A 24467-nucleotide genomic window follows, 5' to 3' on the forward strand; every position below is an offset into this window, starting at 1 on the left:
GACATACTACATACTTTCCTCTCCTCCCATCTACACACATTTGGACACCCAAACCTGAGCCTTCGAGGAGGACGAGCACTCCCGCTTGGCTTCTTTCGTTCCATATTCTAAAAATTGAATTGCAAAAAGAGGAGGGTTTCCAGTCCCCGGCTCTCGCTCCCTTTAGTTGCCTTCTACGACATGCAAGGAATAAAGAGGAAGAATTCTTCCTCCTCTACCCTAGGGTAGGGAAAAATAAACATATAGTTTTCAGTAATGCTAGCCACATTAGGGCTCAGGCACCCATTTCCGAAGACAAGTTCAATCTAACCCTTTAGCAGGTCCTTGATCTGAATCTCACCTATTTGTGTACTTGTAGTGTGATCATAACCCATGGTTTCTGCTCCTTCTTCTGCCATTACCCTTGACCATTCTAGTGGATAGTTGCCGTCATCTTTCCATACACATCCTTGGCTTTCAAAGTCACAGTTTAATGGATCCATGTTACATGGACCAACCAAAGCTTCCATATCATCAACAGCAACAGTTCCTTTTGAATCAGCTTCTACAGTTACCAACATCCGGAGCTGAAAAACATCCTAGTCTCACTTTCTGGATTACAATCTTTAACAAAGTAAGTGTAAACTTTCCTCAACCTCATTCATTTCATATGATTAAAGGTCATTCCCTCCCCCCCCCTAATAAAAGAGAAAATGCAACCATGTGACTACTGTTATTTTAGTTTCACAGAAAATTTGACAGGCAAAACTTAAGAATATAAGTATTGCTTTATATGAGGAAACTTGATCACATGGTACAACGAGAGAAAGCATAGTTTTTCTTATTTGATAACTTTAGGGCTATGTTCTGTTTCAATTGTCTCTTAGTGTTGACTGAGCGAGTTTCCATCCAAATTTTCATCAGATAGTGCATGATCACAGATGGTGCTGCAAACACAGGAAAGAGCAGAATCAGGTTCTCTACTGCAACAGAGAATTCCTGGTTTAAGAAAGACGTTGACCGAGCAATATATGTACAGATGCATCATCACAGTGATAAAGTCTAGAAAATAGATTTTCTACACCTTGGAAATCTAGGCTTAAATCAGATATGTAATAAGTAATATTTCATCTCAAGTTGCAGACTACATTACAGCCATCAAAGAATCAGATGCTGTATGTTTCAATGACGATCAAGCAACTTCAGAAGCTGCGACCACAAACAATGTGGCTAAGGTGGCGAGTGCGTAGTGAGATCATAGTTGATCTTGTTAGAATGTTTAGTGAATCCTATGTACTAATGAAGAACGAGGCTGATCTGGGAATGGACGAGGGTGTGTAAACTATATTTCTGCATTAGACTGGCACTGGAGAAAGTTCTCGCAGAAACAAAATGAATTGTATAAAGTCTTTACGTGTACAGCAAGTCGGGTGATGACACAAAAACACCAGCGAATTTCTGACTATATAGTACACGGGAGAGACCAGTGAGTGCTGTTGAGTTTTATAATGGACGTGGTGCGTGAGCGAGAGTAACATAATGAGGGAATGTATCAGGGTTTATAATGCCATCACGAGTGTGTAATGAATCTATGGATGGGGCAATTAAATGAAATGTGAGGATGATGCGTTTCTGGATGGGGCATTACGTGAAATGACACGATGATGGGTCCATTGGTGGGTAATCACATGAGATGACAGCATGATGAGGTGAAGAAAACGTAACGTTAAACCACTTTATAAACAAAATGAAAGTTATCGTGGCTGTTCTCTGCCTCTGGTGCTGTGCTGTAAGCTGAATCAGGAATGAAGATTGATAAAGTGAGGGTGTGTCCTGATGATGTACGTAAGAGGCAGATACTGCAGCTAAATGTGAAGAGAAATTACATCAGTTTCTGAGGGAGATGCCACGTCACCTTCTGTTACAAAAGTAAACGATGAAATCCTGGAAATAGTAGATGTTTGAAGATATCTCAGGATTGTACACCGAGCCACTGTTGAACATGAGTTAGAAGTAAGTCTCTATGTCTCATTTAACTTCTTGAAAAACTTTCTCCCAAAGGACAAATACATTTCCTTTTATAAGAAAATCAACAGATTCATAAGTATACTGTACCTTACAGTCACCATCATCAGTAAAAAATTCTACACTTGCTTCGTGCCACAGGTCAACATAACCTGCAATACGTTCCCAAATTACATCTGTGGTCGTGAGGTTCCCCCACTGATTTGTGAGCGTTCTCTGCTGTACCGTAAGCCACGGGGTGTCACTTCCGAACATATAATACCTGTCAACGTATATACAGGTTGGTTCATTCTCTATATACCATATCACATGTACATATTCCTAAAAGTTGATGATACAGGTAGAATTTTCTTCTCATTGAGAATTGTGAATGATTTGACATAAATTATCTTGCAAAAAAATACAAACAATAGAAAATAGCAAGAAATGGTTAAGATGATATCTCAGAAAGAATATACACAAATTAGAAATATATGTATTCCAGAGAGAAAGCCAAGGGAATGTAGAGTTAGAGAAAACAACAGAAGAGAAATGGAAATGATTTCATGTGAATGATATGCACGAGATGTGGGACAAAGGAAAACCCTTCATCAGTTTACCAAATAGCCTCATCTAACGACCTGTTCTGTCCTTCTTTCTCCTTAGAATTACCTCACCTCACTTATCATAGTGATCAGAAAGTCATCTTCGCCTCACTACCCAGTAGTACTGTAACTATTTCAGTTTCAAGCTAAGAATATCGGAGCAAAAATGCCTTTGACATCATAATTTTGTCCACTCAGTCATAGACGAGATGTCATGACTGCAGCATCTCTATCTGACTGTGTTAATGATATTCTAATAATGCTAATATTCAGTACTTGAGGTTTGCTAAACCAATGAAAAAAGTTTTCCCTATGTCACCTCAAACGCTTACGTTTGATGATGTTCTTGAATACTATGAGATAAAATTTCATTCGAAATCTGTCATTCGTATTAACTTTTTTGAAACTGTAGTTTACTCACAAACTGCTGGGACCCTCATGCGTGGCCCTGCAGTTTCTGTTCAGAAACCCTTAAAAACATAATGACATTACATAATGACATCATGACGTTACATCATGACAGAGCTAAGCAAACAAATAGCCTATATGTCTGTCAACTACTATACTACTGTCACGTGACCAACATGAAAATATTTATCACTTAATGTTCACCATTAGATACATAATGTATGGCAACACAGCGTTACCGCAGTTCAACCAATGTGTAACTTCACATCACGTAATGACCAACCAGTTACAACTAAATGTACAAAGTTTAAACCATAAAACTTGCTATGCAGAACTTCCCGTACTACATATGTGAATGTATCTCACTTATGTACTTATTCATCGAACAAAAGTGAGCTGTACCAATTTGATCTTAAGCTCTTTTGTGACTAATTAATCGCTCTCTATCATGACCCCCAAAATTCTGTAATCATTCAACTGTGTATTTTCAACCGAATGGCCGACTGGATTCAATAAACTGTTTATTTTCATCTTTTCAGCATTTAACTTGCATATCAAAAGTGTTGCCTTGTTACAGTTAATGACTAAAAGGAGGATCATAAGTGAAATCAATAGGCAGTGATTTGTAATTAGTTTCAAATTCCCTAGAAATCCCAAGTGAGATGTGTGCTGATCACCCTTATGAATATCTCTTACAATCTGTCTGTCATCATAAACTACATTTGTAGGGTCTGAAGCTTTTACTTAGATGAAGTACGCTCACATCACTCATATCCTCACTCCCTGCACAGTGCGTTACGGCAATGTATAGACTACCACATTAAAATAGGAGCTTCTTACTCTTTCCCTCTGCACACTAAGATGGTAAGATGGTTAGTCATGTGTGACCGACGTCATCGTTCATACTACATCCATAGATAATTGATTCTGCAATCATTCCTTTATCACAAACATCTATAATATGCTTATCCTTAATATATATGCTTATCCTTAATATATGATATGCTTATCCTTGATATATAATATGCTTATCCTTAATATATATGCTTATCCTTAATACATAATATGCTTATGCTTGATATATAATATGCTTATCCTTGATATATATGCTTATCCTTAATACATAATATGCTTATCCTTGATATATAATATGCCTATCCTTAATATATATGCTTATCCTTGATATATAATACACTTATCCTTGATATATAATATGATTATCCTTAATATATTCTGTCGCTATAATAACCTGTCTCCTTCGCTGTCTAACTCTTACTGTTGCAATTTTTACTGCTCTTGTGTGTGTGTGTTCCAGAAGATCGTACTGTCTGCCATACCGTGCATTCTGCATGCACATACTTTGCAGAGATTTTCTCTGTGCGTCATGATGATGATAAACTTCATACCACGTACTATTCTCACACCTTCATTCTTTCGCTTCATATATCCTTCCAACACCATATATATACTACGCCAGTCTTGTACATCCACTCCTCTTATGTTTTCACCTTCCTTACCTCTATAATACACCAGTGTTCCACACCCATACAGCACAGTTTGGGCAAACTTTCAGTTCAACTCAATTTTCCCTTGCTTCATTCTCTTGGAAAGTCCAGCTTTTCACAAGCATTCTTACTTAATTTTACGCTAGAAATTGAAACTCATCAACAATATCCAGTTCTCCACGTAAACTGTTTTCGCAGTGCGATATTTCATCTTCAAAGACCGGCGTTTTTCTTATATTCGCATTAATTCTCAGCGACCTTCTCTTAAATACTTCACTGATGGGGTCTACCATTTTGTCCAGCACTCTGATATAGTTAACAACACACCGTTATCTGTATACAGCAACTGCTGTAACTTTTCCTATATTTCTCCGAGACTGATCACTACACCATAATCACCACTATGAATATAGCTCTTAGAGCTATATCATCAAACAGATTGAAACATTCCCATAAACTGTACAGAATGTTATAAATAGTGAAAACGACTTCAGACACCACTATCAAAGGCTTGCGGTTACGTCGCCTAAGACACTTAGTGTTCACTTTGCGAAATACCAGACCATAGAATACTGAAAGCAGTAAGTTGATAAGTACCATTTGTGGATGGTAAATTGTTCAACAAACCGGTACAAGGAAGACCTGTGCTGAATGACTGGAAGTTCGCCAGTACGGCAATTATCTATGATCGTTTTAATGAAGTAGTTCCGTACAGTTTTACAATACCCTTTCTCAAAAATAGGAATAATGTTTGTTTTTATCCAGACTCGATATTGAAAATTCTCCCAGTGGTTTCTTGAATATTTCAGGCGGTTTGTCAAGTGTTTCTGCATAATGTGTGAATCTATAGAGAGGGACATCAGTTCCATCTAACTTATATGACTCAATATCTTTCACTCGCCTGCATACCTGTTTTGCAAAGATGTCTGTTTTCCAAGATCTCCTCTCGATCTCCTCTCACCAGTATTGAAGTTACACTCTCCTCCATTATGAATACAATATGTATGCATCAGCGAATTTCTCTCCTGAATTTTCGGATCCTTTTGTTCAACAACTCCTCTGGAAACCCTCAGCCTGACAGCTGCTTCTCACGTACTAGTTTAATTTTCATAGCTTAGCCGTGCCTTAAGTACCAGTTTCATCCACGTAAATTCATGGATCAGTTTTGATTTTTTACTTGCCTTCTCCACAACTATTTTTTTAGATTTTTTCCTTCTTCCTCTACCTTACCGGACTCATCTCTCGCTTCCTTATACTTTTCATTCCTAGTAGACTATTATGCCATCTTTATTTTCATATTTCATTCTTATGATCTTCAGCTTTTAGATATTCAAGCAAACAAACTCTCAATCTTGCTAGCCTTTTCTTTTTTTTCCAGTGTTAGCCATATACTAGATCTCTTCATCATACAGATGGCTCATACAACCTTCTGTAACAATTCTATATATTCTATCTGTGGGATTCCAGCTCCACCATATGCTTACTTAGCGATTGTTTAGCTCAATATAGCTACAAAAACGTTATATCCTCTCTGAGTTTGTTGTTTACTCTGATCATTATAATCCTTCACTAACCAACCAGTCAAATGTAAACGCGATGTAATTCCAATTTAGGAAAGAGATATCATAAGACATTGTTTATATTCATGTTGGTTTACATGAAGATGAGGTCGACTGTTGGTGGGGCATCATATCCTCTGTCTTCAGAATAATTCAGAAAATATTTCCGGACACATTCATGGTATTTGTCTCCATGACTCCCTACCTCCAGGTGAATCTGAGTTATCCTAATCAATTTTCGTATTGCTGAATTATGTTCGGGTAAACTGGTCTACCGACTTGTTTTTCTTGAAACTTTTGTTGTGTGCCTCACTAACCTAGCCCAACCGTCCGTATCCCTTGTCTCCTCTTGTGTTATATATCGCGCGTGGCTCAGAACAGTAAGTAGCACTTCATGACATACTTTACCTCTCTCTCTCTCGCTCTCTCTCTCGCTCTCGCTCTCTCTCCCCCTCTCTCTCTCTCTCTCCTGATGGTCGGCTTATTTGCCCTCATGTCTCTTTCATCTCTCATTTATATGTCTTCCGGATATTTATTTCCTTCTCGCTGTTCCACCAACCAGTCGTCGCTGATGAACACCACCGACTTTTCCTGCTGAGTCAAATTGTCTTTGTATTTAGCACCAACCGACCACTACACTCTATCATGAACATGAATCTTGCTCTTCGTTCACTTTCATGTTGACTCTTTTCCTAATTTTGTTTCAGGTTTTAATCTCTAAAACCTTATCCACCATGTTTATAGCCCCGAAAAACTTAAGTTATTCCTTCCTTCACTCTGTAATCCATCGACGAGCTTCATCTTTGTACTGACCACTACTGTGGGTTACTGTTGGAAGAGTCGTGCTGTCCTTATGCGTCAGCCTCCGCGTCTCTGCTTCTTTCTAGAACCTGCCATTAGTTCTGAATATTCTGCACCTGACTAAGCCTGCCATCACACACTATACATTTCCCTAATGATCTGGTTTGTAAAGGAGTATATGTTCCTTTTACATAGTTCTAGTTAGCAAATGTGTCTCTTTGTTTTAGTAATGTCTGCAGGAGTCAGTTCTTAGTTCTCTTCTCATCAATGGCAGAAATGTTTCCAGATCTTTGCTCTCTGTGTTGCTGTTTTAGGTGCCATGTTTTCCATGGATCCATATCAAAGTCACCTTGAGAGAACCCTCGTCATCCTCTCTGTAAGTATTACCACCTTTACGTCTGGTCTCTTTTGTCTGTGTGCTTTCTCCCTGTTCCTAAAGTTACTTTAATTCTTAATCATATACTTGTATTACATATTTCATTTATCTTCATCCATTTGCTGCATCTTATGATGAGTCTGTCTGCGTATCACAGCCAGAAATTTCTCAGTATCAAGGCTCTGCCTGGTTTATTCAACCTTCACTTTGTTCCTGGTCCTTTTTCCTTCCGTTTCATACTTTCTTCTACCATCTTCTTTCTACCCGATTTGCGAACAATACTAAGTCCAGGATGATTTCCTCTATTGATTCCTTAACTTATTCTTTACAGTTGTGTGGTTTAACCTTAACTATAACAGTTCTCTTTAATCTAAATTTCATTATAAAAGTGATTATATCCTTCACACAAAACTCCAAAGCGATTATTCCACAATGTTTACAAGCTGTTTACACTGAAGTTGAATTAAGATGAATTATGAAATTCATTCAAAAAGGGAAATTTAGGCGGATACAAGCCAACTGTTGTCGACAGGTGGCTCAGTTACCTATAAACAATAATAAGAGACATTTTCTGTTTTCTGACTCATACTTCTGAAACTATATCAAGTGTGTGTGTGTGTGTGTGTGTGTGTGTGTGTGTGTGTGTGTGTGTGTGTGTGTGTGTGTGTGTGTTGGTGTGAATAGCTTTTCTGGAATCAAACATATGTGTGCATGTTAGGCACTGCACAGTATGACACAAGTACAGATAAGATAAGGCTACTACACCCACCAGAAGCGGAGGCAGTAGTCGTGTGCGCCTTGTGGATTTATTGCCAGACGTTGCGACAGGAAGGTGGCTTGGTAGGGCTCTTGGTTAGACTGACTGGCTTGTAGATACAAATAGTTTCCTTGGTTGCGGTCAGCATACACTTTATCTGTGGTTCCAACTTGCAGTTTATCTGATGCTGTCCATCTGCAAGTGTCCGTGTCAAATCCACAGGCTATGTCCTCCTCAGCTGTTGGAGATGTGGGAAAAATTATCATGCCAGCAGTAATGGTACGGCTAACCTGTACATAATCGCATGTCAAATATACCTTCTCTTGTTGCATGATCATAGTACAATCAGCTACTATATATATATATATATATATATATATATATATATATATATATATATATATATATATATATATATACATACATATACATATATATATATTTTTTTCTTTTTTTTTTTTTTTTTACTTTGTCGCTGTCTCCCGCGTTTGCGAGGTAGCGCAAGGAAACAGACGAAAGAAATGGCCCAACCCCCCCCCCCCCCATACACATGTATATACATACGTCCACACACGCAAATATACATACCTACACAGCTTTCCATGGTTTACCCCAGACGCTTCACATGCCTTGATTCAATCCACTGACAGCACGTCAACCCCGGTATACCACATCGTTCCAATTCACTCTATTCCTTGCCCTCCTTTCACCCTCCTGCATGTTCAGGCCCCGATCACACAAAATCTTTTTCACTCCATCTTTCCACCTCCAATTTGGTCTCCCTCTTCTCCTCGTTCCCTCCACCTCCGACACATATATCCTCTTGGTCAATCTTTCCTCACTCATTCTCTCCATGTGCCCAAACCACTTCAAAACACCCTCTTCTGCTCTCTCAACCACGCTCTTTTTATTTCCACACATCTCTCTTACCCTTACGTTACTCACTCGATCAAACCACCTCACACCACACATTGTCCTCAAACATCTCATTTCCAGCACATCCATCCTCCTGCGCACAACTCTATCCATAGCCCACGCCTCGCAACCATACAACATTGTTGGAACCACTATTCCTTCAAACATACCCATTTTTGCTTTCCGAGATAATGTTCTCGACTTCCACACATTCTTCAAGGCCCCCAGAATTTTCGCCCCCTCCCCCACCCTATGATCCACTTCCGCTTCCATGGTTCCATCCGCTGACAGATCCACTCCCAGATACCTAAAACACTTCACTTCCTCCAGTTTTTTTTCCATTCAAACTCACCTCCCAATTGACTTGACCCTCAACCCTACTGTACCTAATAACCTTGCTCTTATTCACATTTACTCTTAACTTTCTTCTTCCACACACTTTACCAAACTCCGTCACCAGCTTCTGCAGTTTCTCACATGAATCAGCCACCAGCGCTGTATCATCAGCGAACAACAACTGACTCACTTCCCAAGCTCTCTCATCCCCAACAGACTTCATACTTGCCCCTCTTTCCAAAACTCTTGCATTCACCTCCCTAACCACCCCATCCATAAACAAATTAAACAACCATGGAGACATCACACACCCCTGCCGCAAACCTACATTCACTGAGAACCAATCACTTTCCTCTCTTCCTACACGTACACATGCCTTACATCCTCGATAAAAACTTTTCACTGCTTCTAACAACTTGCCTCCCACACCATATATTCTTAATACCTTCCACAGAGCATCTCTATCAACTCTATCATATGCCTTCTCCAGATCCATAAATGCTACATACAAATCCATTTGCTTTTCTAAGTATTTCTCACATACATTCTTCAAAGCAAACACCTGATCCACACATCCTCTACCACTTTTGAAACCACACTGCTCTTCCCCAATCTGATGCTCTGTACATGCCTTCACCCTCTCAATCAATATCCTCCCATATAATTTACCAGGAATACTCAACAAACTTATACCTCTGTAATTTGAGCACTCACTCTTATCCCCTTTGCCTTTGTACAATGGCACTATGCACGCATTCCGCCAATCCTCAGGCACCTCACCATGAGTCATACATACATTAAATAACCTTACCAACCAGTCAACAATACAGTCACCCCCTTTTTTAATAAATTCCACTGCAATACCATCCAAACCTGCTGCCTTGCCGGCTTTCATCTTCCGCAAAGCTTTTACTACCTCTTCTCTGTTTACCAAATCATTTTCCCTAACCCTCTCACTTTGCACACCACCTCGACCAAAACACCCTATATCTGCCACTCTATCATCAAACACATTCAACAAACCTTCAAAATACTCACTCCATCTCCCTCTCACATCACCACTACTTGTTATCACCTCCCCATTTGCGCCCTTCACTGAAGTTCCCATTTGCTCCCTTGTCTTACGCACTTTATTTACCTCCTTCCAGAACATCTTTTTATTCTCCCTAAAATTTAATGATACTCTCTCACCCCAACTCTCATTTGCCCTTTTTTTCACCTCTTGCACCTTTCTCTTGACCTCCTGTCTCTTTCTTTTATACATCTCCCACTCAATTTCATTTTTTCCCTGCAAAAATCGTCCAAATGCCTCTCTCTTCTCTTTCACTAATACTCTTACTTCTTCATCCCACCACTCACTACCCTTTCTAATCAACCCACCTCCCACTCTTCTCATACCACAAGCATCTTTTGCGAAATCCATCACTGATTCCCTAAATACATCCCATTCCTCCCCCACTCCCCTTACTTCCATTGTTCTCACCTTTTTCCATTCTGTACTCAGTCTCTCCTGGTACTTCCTCACACAAGTCTCCTTCCCAAGCTCACTTACTCTCACCACCCTCTTCACCCCAACATTCACTCTTCTTTTCTGAAAACCCATACAAATCTTCACCTTAGCCTCCACAAGATAATGATCAGACATCCCTCCAGTTGCACCTCTCAGCACATTAACATCCAAAAGTCTCTCTTTCGCGCGCCTGTCAATTAACACGTAATCCAGTAAGGCTCTCTGGCCATCTCTCCTACTTACATAAGTATACTTATGTATATCTCGCTTTTTAAACCAGGTATTCCCAATCATCAGTCCTTTTTCAGCACATAAATCTACAAGCTCTTCACCATTTCCATTTACAACACTGAACACCCCATGTATACCAATTATTCCCTCAACTGCCACATTACTCACCTTTGCATTCAAATCACCCATCACTATAACCCGGTCTCGTGCATCAAAATCTGTTTCCTTGCGCTACCTCGCTAACACGGGAGACAGCGACAAAGCAAAATATATATATAAATATATAGGGGATAGGGGACAAAGAATACTTCCCACGTATTCCCTGCGTGTCGTAAAAGGCGACTAAAAGGGGAGGGAGCGGGGGGCTGGAAATCCTCCCCTCTCGTTTTTTTTTTTTTAATTTTCCAAAAGAAGGAACAGAGAATTGGGCCAGGTGAGGGTATTCCCTCAAAGGCCCAGTCCTCTGTTCTTAACGCTACCTCGCTAATGCGGGAAATGGCGAACAGTTTGAAAGAAGAAGAAAATATATATATATATATATATATATATATATATATATATATATATATATATATATATATATATATATATATATAAATATTTTGCTTTGTCGCTGTCTCCCGTGTTAGCGAGGTAGCGCAAGGAAACAGACGAAAGAATGGCCCAACCCACCCACATACACATGTATATAAATACACGTTCACACACGCACATATACATACCTATACATCTCAACGTAAACATATATATACACACACAGACATATGCATATACACCCATGTACATAATTCATACTGTCTGCCTTTATTCATTCCCATCGCCACCCCGCCACACATGAAATAACCGCCCCCTCCCCCTGCATGCGCGCGAGGTAGCGCTAGGAAAAGAAAACAAAGGCCACATTCGTTCACACTCAGTCTCTAGCTGTCATGTAATAACGTCGACCCCATATACCACATCATTCCAATTCACTCTACTCCTTGCACGCCTTTCACCCTCCTGCATGTTCAGGCCCCGATCCCTCAAAATTTTTTTTAACTCCATCCTTCCACCTCCAAGTAGGTCTCTCACTTCTCCGCGTTCCCTCCACCTCTGACACATATATCCTCTTTGTCAATTTTTCCTCACTCATTCTCTCCATGTGACCAAACCATTTCAATACAACCTCTTCTGCTCTCTCAACCATACTCTTTTTATTACCCCAGACATCTCTTACCCTTTTTATTACTTACTCGATGAAACCACCTCACACCACATATTGTCCTCAAACATCTCATTTCCAGCACATCCACCCTCCTCCGCACAACCTTATCTATAGCCCACGCCTCGCAACCATATAACATTGTTGGAACCACTATTCTAAAAAACTTATCAAAAATAAAGTTATCTAATTTGTATAGACCTCTAATACTAAGACTATAATTCTTTGTGCATTTGATAATAGAGGATTCAATGATATTTTTCGAGGTAATAGAGTTAGAGTTAATAACTGAGATGGCATTACTCCAGTCAATACAATGATCATAGTTTTTAACGTGATCAAACAAGTCATTCGATTCTTGTCCCGTTCTTATACTATACTTAGGTTGCTTAAGTCTCACAGAAAGATCACCACCAGCCTGCCCAGCATAAAACTTATCACAATTTCTACATGGCACTTTATAGATGCACCCAGGAGAATTTTCAGGTGAATTCCTGATTGAAATATTCTTTATAGTATCATTGTTGCTGAATGCAACATCTACATTAAAGGATTTAAGCAACATGGGAAATAAAGTAGAATTATCATTGAAATGGAGAACTAAAAGATTCTTGGTGTCAATGGGAGGTTTGGGCTCAACTCTATAAAATGATTTCTTTGGTAATTTAAGGGATTTATCAATGAAAGATCTAGGGTATTTTAACTTAGATCCAAGAGAATGTATCTTCTCAAACTCATCAATATACTCTGGACTGCAAACAGGTAATGCCCTAAGGCACATAGATTGAAATGATGATAATCTAACTCCGTCATGTTGAGATGAGTAATAATGGATATATGAGCATACATTGGTAGGCTTTCCGTATATGCTAAACTTAAACTTGTTTCCTTGCCTGTGGACCATGCAATCTAAAAATGGTAACATACCATTATTTTCATTTTCTACACTTAATTTGATGGAAGGTACTAAATTGTTATGTAAGGGGAGAAATATTTGTGAATTTTAGTTTGTTGGCCAAACACAAAGAACATCATCTACATACCTAAACCAAATTGCAGTAGAAGGTAAGAAATCCTTTAGTAATTTAGTTTCAAAAAAATTCCATATAAAGATTACTTAGTACATGTGAAAGAGGGTTACCCATTGGCATACCAAATTTTTGAGCATAATTATCTCCATTGAATTGAAATACACAGTCTTTTATACACAATTTTATTAGATCAGTGAAAACAGACTTTGAAACAGGTAAATGAATATCATCCAAGACATCAAACAAATATTCTAAAAAGTCATCAACTGAAACTTTTGTGAAAAGTGAGGAAACATCAAAGCTAACTAGTTTGAAATCAAAATTACCATTGATATTTTTAAGCTTGTTGACTAAATCTACATTGTTCATGATATTAGAATCTGATATTTCACCTACTAAAGGGCTTAATAAAGAAGCTAACCATTTTGACAGTAGGCTTCAGTAGAACTCACTATAGGTCTTGCTGGAAAATTTCGTTTGTGTGTTTTTATAAGTCCATACATATATGGCAATGAAAGGGACAAAGATGACAAACTTTTGATAAGAGAACCATTACCTTTCAACAACTTCATTTCTTTACTGGAATGGGAATTAACTGCTTCTGTCGTGTCATCATTTAAAAGATCATTCATTTTAGATAAATAGTTACTTTTGTCTAAAATCACAGCAGTGTTAGCCTTATCCCCTGATGATGTGATTATTACACGAAAGTGCACTTGGGAACTTATCGTGTTTCATTTTCCTCGTGGACTCTTAGGAATATACTTGATCACGCGCAAAATTGTGATCCTTTTCAATATATATATATATATATATATATATATATATATATATATATATATATATATATATATATATATATATTCATTTATTTATTTATATTGCTTTGTCGCTGTCTCCCGCGTTAGCAAGGTAGCGCAAAGAAACAGAAGAAAGAATGGCCCAACCCACCCACATACACATATATATACATACACGTCCACACACGCAAATATACATACCTATACATCTCAATGTATACAAATATATATACACACACAGACATATACATATATACACATGTACATAATTCATACTGTCTGCCTTTATTTATTCCCATCGCCACCTCGCCACACATGGAATAACAACCCCCTCCCCCTCATGTGTGCGAGGTAGCGCTAGGAAAAGACAACAAAGGCCACATTCGTTCACACTCAGTCTCTAGCTGTCATGTAATAATGCACCGAAACCACAGCTCCCTTTCCACATCCAGGCCCCACACAACTTTCCATGGTTTACCCCAGACGCTTCACATGCCCTGATTCAATCCATTGACAGCACGTCAACCCCGGTATACCACATCGTTCCAATTCACTCTATTCCTTGCATGCCTGTCACCCTCCTGCATGTTCAGGCCCCGATCACTCAAAATCTTTTTCACTCCATCTTTCCACCTCCAATTTGGTCTCCCATTTCTCCTCGTTCCCTCCACCTCTGACACATATATCCTCTTGGTCAATCTTTCCTCACTCATTCTCTCCATGTGACCAAACCATTTCAAAACACCCTCTTCTGCTCTCTCAACCACACTCTTTTTATTACCACACATCTCTCTTACCCTTACATTACTTACTCGATCAAACCACCGCACACCATATATTGTCCTCAAACATCTCATTTCCAGCACATCCACCCTCTTGCGCACAACTCTATCCATAGCACACGCCTCGCAACCATACAACATTGTTGGAACTACTATTCCTTCAAACATACCCATTTTTGCTTTCCGATATATATATATATATATATATATATATATATATATATATATATATATATATATATAAGGTCAAGTCAATTGGGAGGTGAGTTTGAATGGTGAGAGGCTGGAGGAAGTGAAGTGTTTTAGATATCTGGGAGTGGATCTGTCAGCGGATGGAACCATGGAAGCGGAAGTGGATCATAGGGTGGGGGAGGGGGCGAAAATTTTGGGAGCCTTGAAAAATGTGTGGAAGTCGAGAACATTATCCCGGAAAGCAAAAATGGGTATGTTTGAAGGAATAGTGGTTCCAACAATGTTGTATGGTTGCGAGGCGTGGGCTATGGATAGAGTTGTGCGTAGGAGGATGGATGTGCTGGAAATGAGATGTTTGAGGACAATGTGTGGTGTGGGGTGGTTTGATCGAGTAAGTAACGTAAGGGTAAGAGAGATGTGTGGAAATAAAAAGAGCGTGGTTGAGAGAGCAGAAGAGGGTGTTTTGAAATGGTTTGGGCACATGGAGAGAATGAGTGAGGAAAGATTGACCAAGAGGATATATGTGTCGGAGGTGGAGGGAACGAGGAGAAGAGGGAGACCAAATTGGAGGTGGAAAGATGGAGTGAAAAGGATTTTGTGTGATCGGGGCCTGAACATGCAGGAGGGTGAAAGGAGGGCAAGGAATAGAGTGAATTGGAGCGATGTGGTATACAGGGGTTGACGTGCTGTCAGTGGATTGAATCAAGGCATGTGAAGCGTCTGGGGTAAACCATGGAAAGCTGTGTAGGTATGTATATTTGCGTGTGTGGACGTGTGTATGTACATGTGTATGGGGGGGTTGGGCCGTTTCTTTCGTCTGTTTCCTTGCGCTACCTCGCAAACGCGGGAGACAGCGACAAAGTATAAAAAAAAAAAAAAAAAAAAAAAAAAAATATATATATATATATATATATATATATATATATATATATATATTATTATTATATATATATGCACCTGGGCATGAGAAGAAAGATCAAGAGAGGCAAGTGTTTTGGGAGCAGCTGAATGAGTGTGTTAGTGGTTTTGATGCACGAGATCGGGTTATAGTGATGGGTGATTTGAATGCAAGGGTGAGTAATGTGGCAGTTGAGGGAATAATTGGTATACATGGGGTGTTCAGTGTTGTAAATGGAAATGGTGAAGAGCTTGTAGATTTATGTGCTGAAAAAGGACTGATGATTGGGAATACCTGGTTTAAAAAGCGAGATATACATAAGTATACTTATGTAAGTAGGAGAGATGGCCAGAGAGCGTTATTGGATTACGTGTTAATTGACAGGCGTGCGAAAGAGAGACTTTTGGATGTTAATGTGCTGAGAGGTGCAACTGGAGGGATGTCTGATCATTATCTTGTGGAGGCTAAGGTGAAGATTTGTATGGGTTTTCAGAAAAGAAGAGTGAATGTTGGGGAGAAGAGGGTGGTGAGAGTAAGTGAGCTTGAGAAGGAGACCTGTGTGAGGAAGTACCAGGAGAGACTGAGTACAGAATGGAAAAAGGTGAGAACAATGGAAGTAAGGGGAGTGGGGGAGGAATGGGATGTATTTAGGGAATCAGTGATGGATTGCGCAAAAGATGCTTGTGGCATGAGAAGAGTGGGAGGTGGGTTGATTAGAAAGGGTAGTGAGTGGTGGGATGAAGAAGTAAGAGTATTAGTGAAAGAGAAGAGAGAGGCATTTGGACGATTTTTGCAGGAAAAAAATGCAATTGAGTGGGAGATGTATAAAAGAAAGAGACAGGAGGTCAAGAGAAAGGTGCAAGATTTGAAAAAAAGGGCAAATGAGAGTTGGTGTGAGAGAGTATCATTAAATTTTAGGGAGAATAAAAAGATGTTCTGGAAGGAGGTAAATAAAGTGCGTAAGACAAGGGAGCAAATGGGAACTTCAGTGAAGGGCGCAAATGGGGAGGTGATAACAAGTAGTGGTGATGTGAGAAGGAGATGGAGTGAGTATTTTGAAGGTTTGTTGAATGTGTTTGATGATAGAGTGGCAGATATAGGGTGTTTTGGTCGAGGTGGTGTGCAAAGTGAGAGGGTTAGGGAAAATGATTTGGTAAACAGAGAAGAGGTAGTGAAAGCTTTGCGGAAGATGAAAGCCGGCAAGGCAGCAGGCTTGGATGGTATTGCAGTGGAATTTATTAAAAAAGGGGGTGATTGTATTGTTGACTGGTTGGTAAGGTTATTTAATGTATGTATGACTCATGGTGAGGTGCCTGAGGATTGGCGGAATGCGTGCATAGTGCCATTGTACAAAGGCAAAGGGGATAAGAGTGAGTGCTCAAATTACAGAGGTACAAGTTTGTTGAGTATTCCTGGTAAATTATATGGGAGGGTATTGATTGAGAGGGTGAAGGCATGTACAGAGCATCAGATTGGGGAAGAGCAGTGTGGTTTCAGAAGTGGTAGAGGATGTGTGGATCAGGTGTTTGCTTTGAAGAATGTATGTGAGAAATACTTAGAAAAGCAAATGGATTTGTATGTAGCATTTATGGATCTGGAGAAGGCATATGATAGAGTTGATAGAGATGCTCTGTGGAAGGTATTGAGAATATATGGTGTGGGAGGAAAGTTGTTAGAAGCAGTGAAAAGTTTTTATCGAGGATGTAAGGCATGTGTACGTGTAGGAAGAGAGGAAAGTGATTGGTTCTCAGTGAATGTAGGTTTGCGGCAGGGGTGTGTGATGTCTCCATGGTTGTTTAATTTGTTTATGGATGGGGTTGTTAGGGAGGTAAATGCAAGAGTCTTGGAAAGAGGGGCAAGTATGAAGTCTGTTGGGGATGAGAGAGCTTGGGAAGCGAGTCAGTTGTTGTTCGCTGATGATACAGCGCTGGTGGCTGATTCATGTGAGAAACTGCAGAAGCTGGTGACTGAGTTTGGTAAAGTGTGTGGAAGAAGAAAGTTAAGAGTAAATGTGAATAAGAGCAAGGTTATTAGGTACAGTAGGGTTGAGGGTCAAGTCAATTGGGAGGTGAGTTTGAATGGAGAAAAACTGGAGGAAGTGAAGTGTTTTAGATATCTGGGAGTGGATCTGGCAGCGGATGGAACCATGGAAGCGGAAGTGGATCATAGGGTGGGGGAGGGGGCGAAAATTCTGGGGGCCTTGAAGAATGTGTGGAAGTCGAGAACATTATCTCGGAAAGCAAAAATGGGTATGTTTGAAGGAATAGTGGTTCCAACAATGTTGTATGGTTGCGAGGCGTGGGCTATGGATAGAGTTGTGCGCAGGAGGATGGATGTGCTGGAAATGAGATGTTTGAGGACAATGTGTGGTGTGAGGTGGTTTGATCGAGTGAGTAACGTAAGGGTAAGAGAGATGTGTGGAAATAAAAAGAGCGTAGTTGAGAGAGCAGAAGAGGGTGTTTTGAAGTGGTTTGGACACATGGAGAGGATGAGTGAGGAAAGATTGACCAAGAGAATATATGTGTCGGAGGTGGAGGGAGCAAGGAGAAGAGGGAGACCAAATTGGAGGTGGAAAGATGGAGTGAAAAAGATTTTGTGTGATCGGGGCCTGAACATGCAGGAGGGTGAAAGGAGGGCAAGGAATAGAGTGAATTGGAGCGATGTGGTATACCGGGGTTGACGTGCTGTCAGTGGATTGAATCAAGGCATGTGAAGCGTCTGGGGTAAACCATGGAAAGCTGTGTAGGTATGTATATTTGCGTGTGTGGACGTATGTATATACATGTGTATGGGGGTGGGTTGGGCCATTTCTTTCGTCTGTTTCCTTGCGCTACCTCGCAAACGCGGGAGACAGCGACAAAGTATAAAAAAAAAAAAAAAGAAATATATCATTTATTTTTATTTTGCTTTGTCGCTGTCTCCCGCGTTTGCGAGGGAGCGCAAGGAAACAGACGAAAGAAATGGTCCAACCCACCCCCATGCACATGTATATACATACACGTCCACACACACAAATATACATACCTATACATCTCAATGTACACACATATATACACACACACAGACATATACATATATACACATGTACATAATTCATACTGTCTGCCTTTATTCATTCCCGTCGCCACCTCGCCACACATGGACTAACATCCCCCTCCCCCCTCATGTGTTCGAGGTAGCGCTTAGGAAAAGACAACAAAGGCCCCATTCATTCACACTCAGTCTCTAGCTGTCATGTAATAATGCCCGAAACCACAGCTCCCTTTCCACATCCAGGCCCCACACAACTTTCCATGGTTTACCACAGACGCTTCACATGTCCTGATTCAAGCCATTAACAGCACGTCGACCCCGGTATACCACATCGATCCAATTCACTCTATTCCTTGCCCGCACTTTCACCCTCCTGCATGTTCAGGCCCCGATCACTCAAAATCTTTTTCACTCCATCTTTCCACCTCCAATTTGGTCTCCCACTTCTCCTCGTTCCCTCCACCTCCGACACATATATCCTCTTGGTCAATCTTTCCTCACTCATTCTCTCCATGTGACCAAACCATTTCTAAACGCCCTCTTCTGCTCTCTCAACCACGCTCTTTTTATTTCTACACATCTCTCTCACCCTTACATTACTTACTCGATCAAACCACCTCACACCACATATTGTCCTTAAACATCTCATTTCCAGCACATCCACCCTCCTGCGCACAACTCTATCCATAGCCCACGCCTCGCAGCCATACAACATTGCTGGAACCACTATTCCTTCAAACACACCCATTTTTGCTTTCCGAGATAATGTTCTCGACTTCCACACATTCTTCAAGGCTCCCAGGATTTTCGTCCCCTCCCCCACCCTATGATTCACTTCCGCTTCCATGGTTCCATCCGCTGCCTGATCCACTCCCAGATATTTAAAACACTTTACTTCCTCCAGTTTTTCTCCATTCAAACTTATCTCCCAATTGACTTGACCCTCAACCCCTATATATATATATATATATATATATATATATATATATATATATATATATATATATATATATATATATATATTTTTTTTTTTTTTTTTTTTTTTATACTTTGTCGCTGTCTCCCGCGTTTGCGAGGTAGCGCAAGGAAACAGACGAAAGAAATGGCCCAACCCCCCCCCCCCATACACATGTACATACACACGTCCACACACGCAAATATACATACCTACACAGCTTTCTATGGTTTACCCCAGACGCTTCACATGCCTTGCTTCAATCCACTGACAGCACGTCAACCCCTGTATACCACATGACTCCAATTCACTCTATTTCTTGCCCTCCTTTCACCCTCCTGCATGTTCAGGCCCCGATCACACAAAATCTTTTTCACTCCATCTTTCCACCTCCAATTTGGTCTCCCTCTTCTCCTCGTTCCCTCCACCTCCGACACATATATCCTCTTGGTCAATCTCTCCTCACTCATTCTCTCCATGTGCCCAAACCATTTCAAAACACCCTCTTCTGCTCTCTCAACCACGCTCTTTTTATTTCCACACATCTCTCTTACCCTTACGTTACTTACTCGATCAAACCACCTCACACCACACATTGTCCTCAAACATCTCATTTCCAGCACATCCATCCTCCTGCGCACATCTCTATCCATAGCCCACGCCTCGCAACCATACAACATTGTTGGAACCACTATTCCCTCAAACATACCCATTTTTGCTTTCCGAGATAATGTTCTCGACTTCCACACATTTTTCAAGGCTCCCAAAATTTTCGCCCCCTCCCCCACCCTATGATCCACTTCCGCTTCCATGGTTCCATCCGCTGACAGATCCACTCCCAGATATCTAAAACACTTCACTTCCTCCAGTTTTTCTCCATTCAAACTCACCTCCCAATTGACTTGACCCTCACCCCTACTGTATATATACTGTATATATATTATCCCTGGGGATAGGGGAGAAAGAATACTTCCCACGTATTCCCTGCGTGTTGTAGAAGGCGACTAAAAGGGAAGGGAGCGGGGGGGCTGGAAATCCTTCCCTCTCGTTTTTTTTTTAATTTTCCAAAAGAAGGAACAGAGAAGAGGGTCAGGTGAGGATATTTACTCTAAGGCCCAGTCCTCTGTTCTTAACGCTACCTCGCTAATGCGGGAAATGGCGAATAGTATGAAAAAAAAAAAAAATATATATATATATATATATACATGTGTGTGTGTGTGTGTGTGTGTGTGTGTGTGTGTGTGTGTGTGTGTGTATTAGCAATAGATCTGTCGTTTTGAAAAAGCAGTCTAATAGGAAAGTAGCCACAAGGGCATGGATGAACATCTTTCGTTTTATCCGGTTACATTAGGGATCAGTGTCACACACCAGAGTAGAAAAGTAAACAGGTGAATCAAGGAAAAATACCTGTCAACATCAAACATATCTAAAGAGGCGCAGCAAGACATATGGCTATAAAAACCGCATGAAACAATACTTTCATAAGAATACATGAGCTACACCATCATAAACGTAACCTGAGTACATACCTTGATGAGTGGGGTCGGCCACACTGGGTCTTATGTAGTCGCCAACACATTTACCCCAGCGATCAATGGACACATCGTCAAGGGCAATATAAGCATCAGGGTTGGCGTCCAGCATGCCCGTGAAGATGACCTTATAATACCAAACACAAAAACTTGCTTTTAGTGTTAAGCTGAAATCTTTCCGAATTAAACTGTTGATGATACTCGGATATGAACCTAGAATAAGTAATCTGTTATGAAGACAATAACGTGACCAAGCTTAATCTGCTCATTATGGATATGTTCATGATGACTTAACGCTGAGAGTACCTTACTTGCTTTCGAAATTGAAATATTTTGATGGAGGTTGAAATTACCATGTAAGGTAATTGTTCAATGTTAACAGTATTATCATGTGATCTAGTTGGGTAAATTGGCTTCTGGCCCATTTCTATAACGCTTAATTCGGCTCAAACAAGTTTACTACGTGGAACTTTCTACTACAAAAGATTGAAATTTTGCCGAATAAAAGTAAGAATTGACGTGCAAAATGACATCTACCTATAGCCTGATATCTTGAGAGAAATTATTCAAAATTGTTAATGCACATAACTTACCAGTTTAGCATTAGTTTAGTAATCTAGGAATATATACATGCAATACTGGAAGCATGAAGGAAGTAACACAGGAAAGCTATAAAGGGCAGTGGATATTTTGGCTCCAGAAATCTGAACATGTTCAAAACACGGACAGTAAAGCCGAGGTTGTGAGATTGAAATGATAGGTAAAACCGTTTATTTACATGTGTGTATCTCCTTAGCGTATTGTTATATCTCATCATAACTATAGTCTTTGGTTAGATCATAAATTTTTGCACAGTTTACTATTCTCTGACTTACCCTGTGGAATGTATCCTGCTTAGTTGTGACTTGTGCAAAGTGCCATTGAGGATCTGTTCCTTGGCGAAGCCTCCATAATGTCTGCCAGCTGTTCGATCTTGCAACTGAAACCTAAATAAGGATTCTTTCTGTAAAATCTTGTGAATCTCTTCCTTACGGTAATATACACAAAGATCATTCACATTTTCTGAATGTTTCTCGACTTTCAAATGTCGCCAATTTCTTTCATCTCAAGATCTGGAAGACTCTGGGCCACACTGTAAACCTCCTCTTCTTCCATCTGCTACGGAAATGAAATAAAAAACGAAAGGTGGGACTAACGACACTTACTGTTAAAGAACCGTTCGTGAAGGCAGCGTTATACCAAAAGTTAATACACGTCCCGGAGTCGATGTAGCTGGAGTACTGCTGAGACTGGAGGTTCGCATATCCTCCCTGGTCAGGCAGCAAGTAACCAGAAAGAATCACATAGTGACCTGAGAAATAAGAAAAAAGGTCAATTTAATGAATTGGAAGGATGATAATGGCAGGATGGTACAACATGACTCGGAGATACTAATTCAAGTTCTTCACTTCTTATCAATGACTTAAACATTCAAAATGTAGACATTAAAATCATTGTGCGTGAAGTAAAATGACATTTTGAAATGGAAAGTCAGTTATGCCAAAAGCCTTGATGAGACCAAATCCTGCTATACTGAGGGAATATCTAGCTGATATATTCAGAACCTGATACAATGTCATCATCTTCCTCGATACCTCCCCATTTGCCTTATACATGTGCGTTTCTATATGTCGTAGGATATGTCAGTATTCCTATATGTCGTAGGATATGTCAGTATTCCTATATGTCGTAGGATATGTCAGTATTCCTATATGTCGTAGGATATGTCAGTATTTCTATATGTCGTAGGATATGTCAGTATTCCTATAAAATACATATGGAGAGGTAAGCAAACTGTAGACAGCTGTAGTTCCTTTCCAAAGAAAATATTTGTATATGTAAAAGACTTTAGAAAACAAGTTAGTTGTGCTGCAGCCTCTCCCACCTGATCCTACACTGTCACTATGATGGATATCTTTTAGGCCGTTTGTGATTCTTGTGTTCACATTATGTAATCTGTTTTCCTGCGTGTTCACTTTCTAATATGCTGATCAAGGTTCTTGTAGATCACTGTTTTTATGTATTTGAGAAGTTGATTTACTCCACCAATTTCCTGAACATAACTTGACCTAGAGAGGACTAGGTGTGTTTCCGAGGCTACCCATATATGAAACACCTCCAGGTGCTCTTACGGTCACCATGAGTAGAAGCAGCAACATCACACAGTCCTCAGCACAACCAACCAATCTTCCCACCACAACAGCCAACATAACGGCATAAGATGATAAGAATTAATGTACCACTGATGAGAGATGGAGAGAACAGATGTCAGTAAGAAAAAAAATCGAATGAAATTTTACAGTCATTAATTGTTTGTAATTAGATACATATGATAGTCATCATTGAAAGAAATATGTTGAAATAACCATTAGTCACTGAAAACTGCAAAAAATTTTTCTCTTGTAGAATCAGGATATTACCCTCTGGACTAATAGATTATTATTCATACAAAGTTATGTGTTAAAAAGAAGAAAACTCACTGGATCGCCTGGGTAAGATCTTCAATCATCTACAGATTGAAGAAAAACTAAGGAAAAAGGTTTTCATTCACCTCTGCTGGAGTCAGTGGAATGATCAACTGGTGGTCCTGGTAATGCATCTGTAGGGCTCTGCAGCAACCAATCATTCGAGTCTGTCTGAGAGTTTGTATATGAACATAAGTCATGTTCAAATTCACAGTGTCCATACATCTCGCAGTCGTCTGTCGTGGTGTATATGTCATCTATTCCAACGACTGCCTTAGTCTTGTTCTTCAAAACTTTTGCTTCAAATATCAGCTGTTAAGAAATAACTTTTGTTAGAATATATGTCACCGAGAGTGAGTGAGGGCAAGATGTTTACATTTCAAAAGATTTTAGTATCTCTTCTTTTTTTCAGTGATCGCTCTGGTTCGGCCTTCAGCACAAAAGTCAAATTCACCCTGAATCCCTGAAAATGTAATCATCTACTACATCGCCTCAGGATATACTGACAAACATTACTTGGAATGTATAGTTCTTAATCACAGAAGGGTAGAAA

At 39.9% G+C, this 24467-nt stretch overlaps 1 protein-coding gene across 1 annotated transcript in view; it reads right to left on the reverse strand.

Moving 5' to 3' along the window:
• Positions 1 to 24467, reverse strand: part of LOC139750148 (MAM and LDL-receptor class A domain-containing protein 1-like) — a 308596-nt gene that overhangs the window by 230702 nt on the left and 53427 nt on the right. Inside the window, 7 exon segments of the mRNA XM_071664474.1 lie at positions 341 to 566; positions 2095 to 2266; positions 8007 to 8232; positions 21408 to 21537; positions 22286 to 22396; positions 22616 to 22761; positions 24001 to 24226. Coding sequence (XP_071520575.1) covers positions 341 to 566; positions 2095 to 2266; positions 8007 to 8232; positions 21408 to 21537; positions 22286 to 22396; positions 22616 to 22761; positions 24001 to 24226 — 1237 coding nt within the window.

This window comes from Panulirus ornatus, chromosome 9 (assembly GCF_036320965.1).
Source record: "Panulirus ornatus isolate Po-2019 chromosome 9, ASM3632096v1, whole genome shotgun sequence".
In the NCBI taxonomy this organism is placed as follows: Eukaryota; Metazoa; Arthropoda; class Malacostraca; order Decapoda; family Palinuridae; genus Panulirus; species Panulirus ornatus.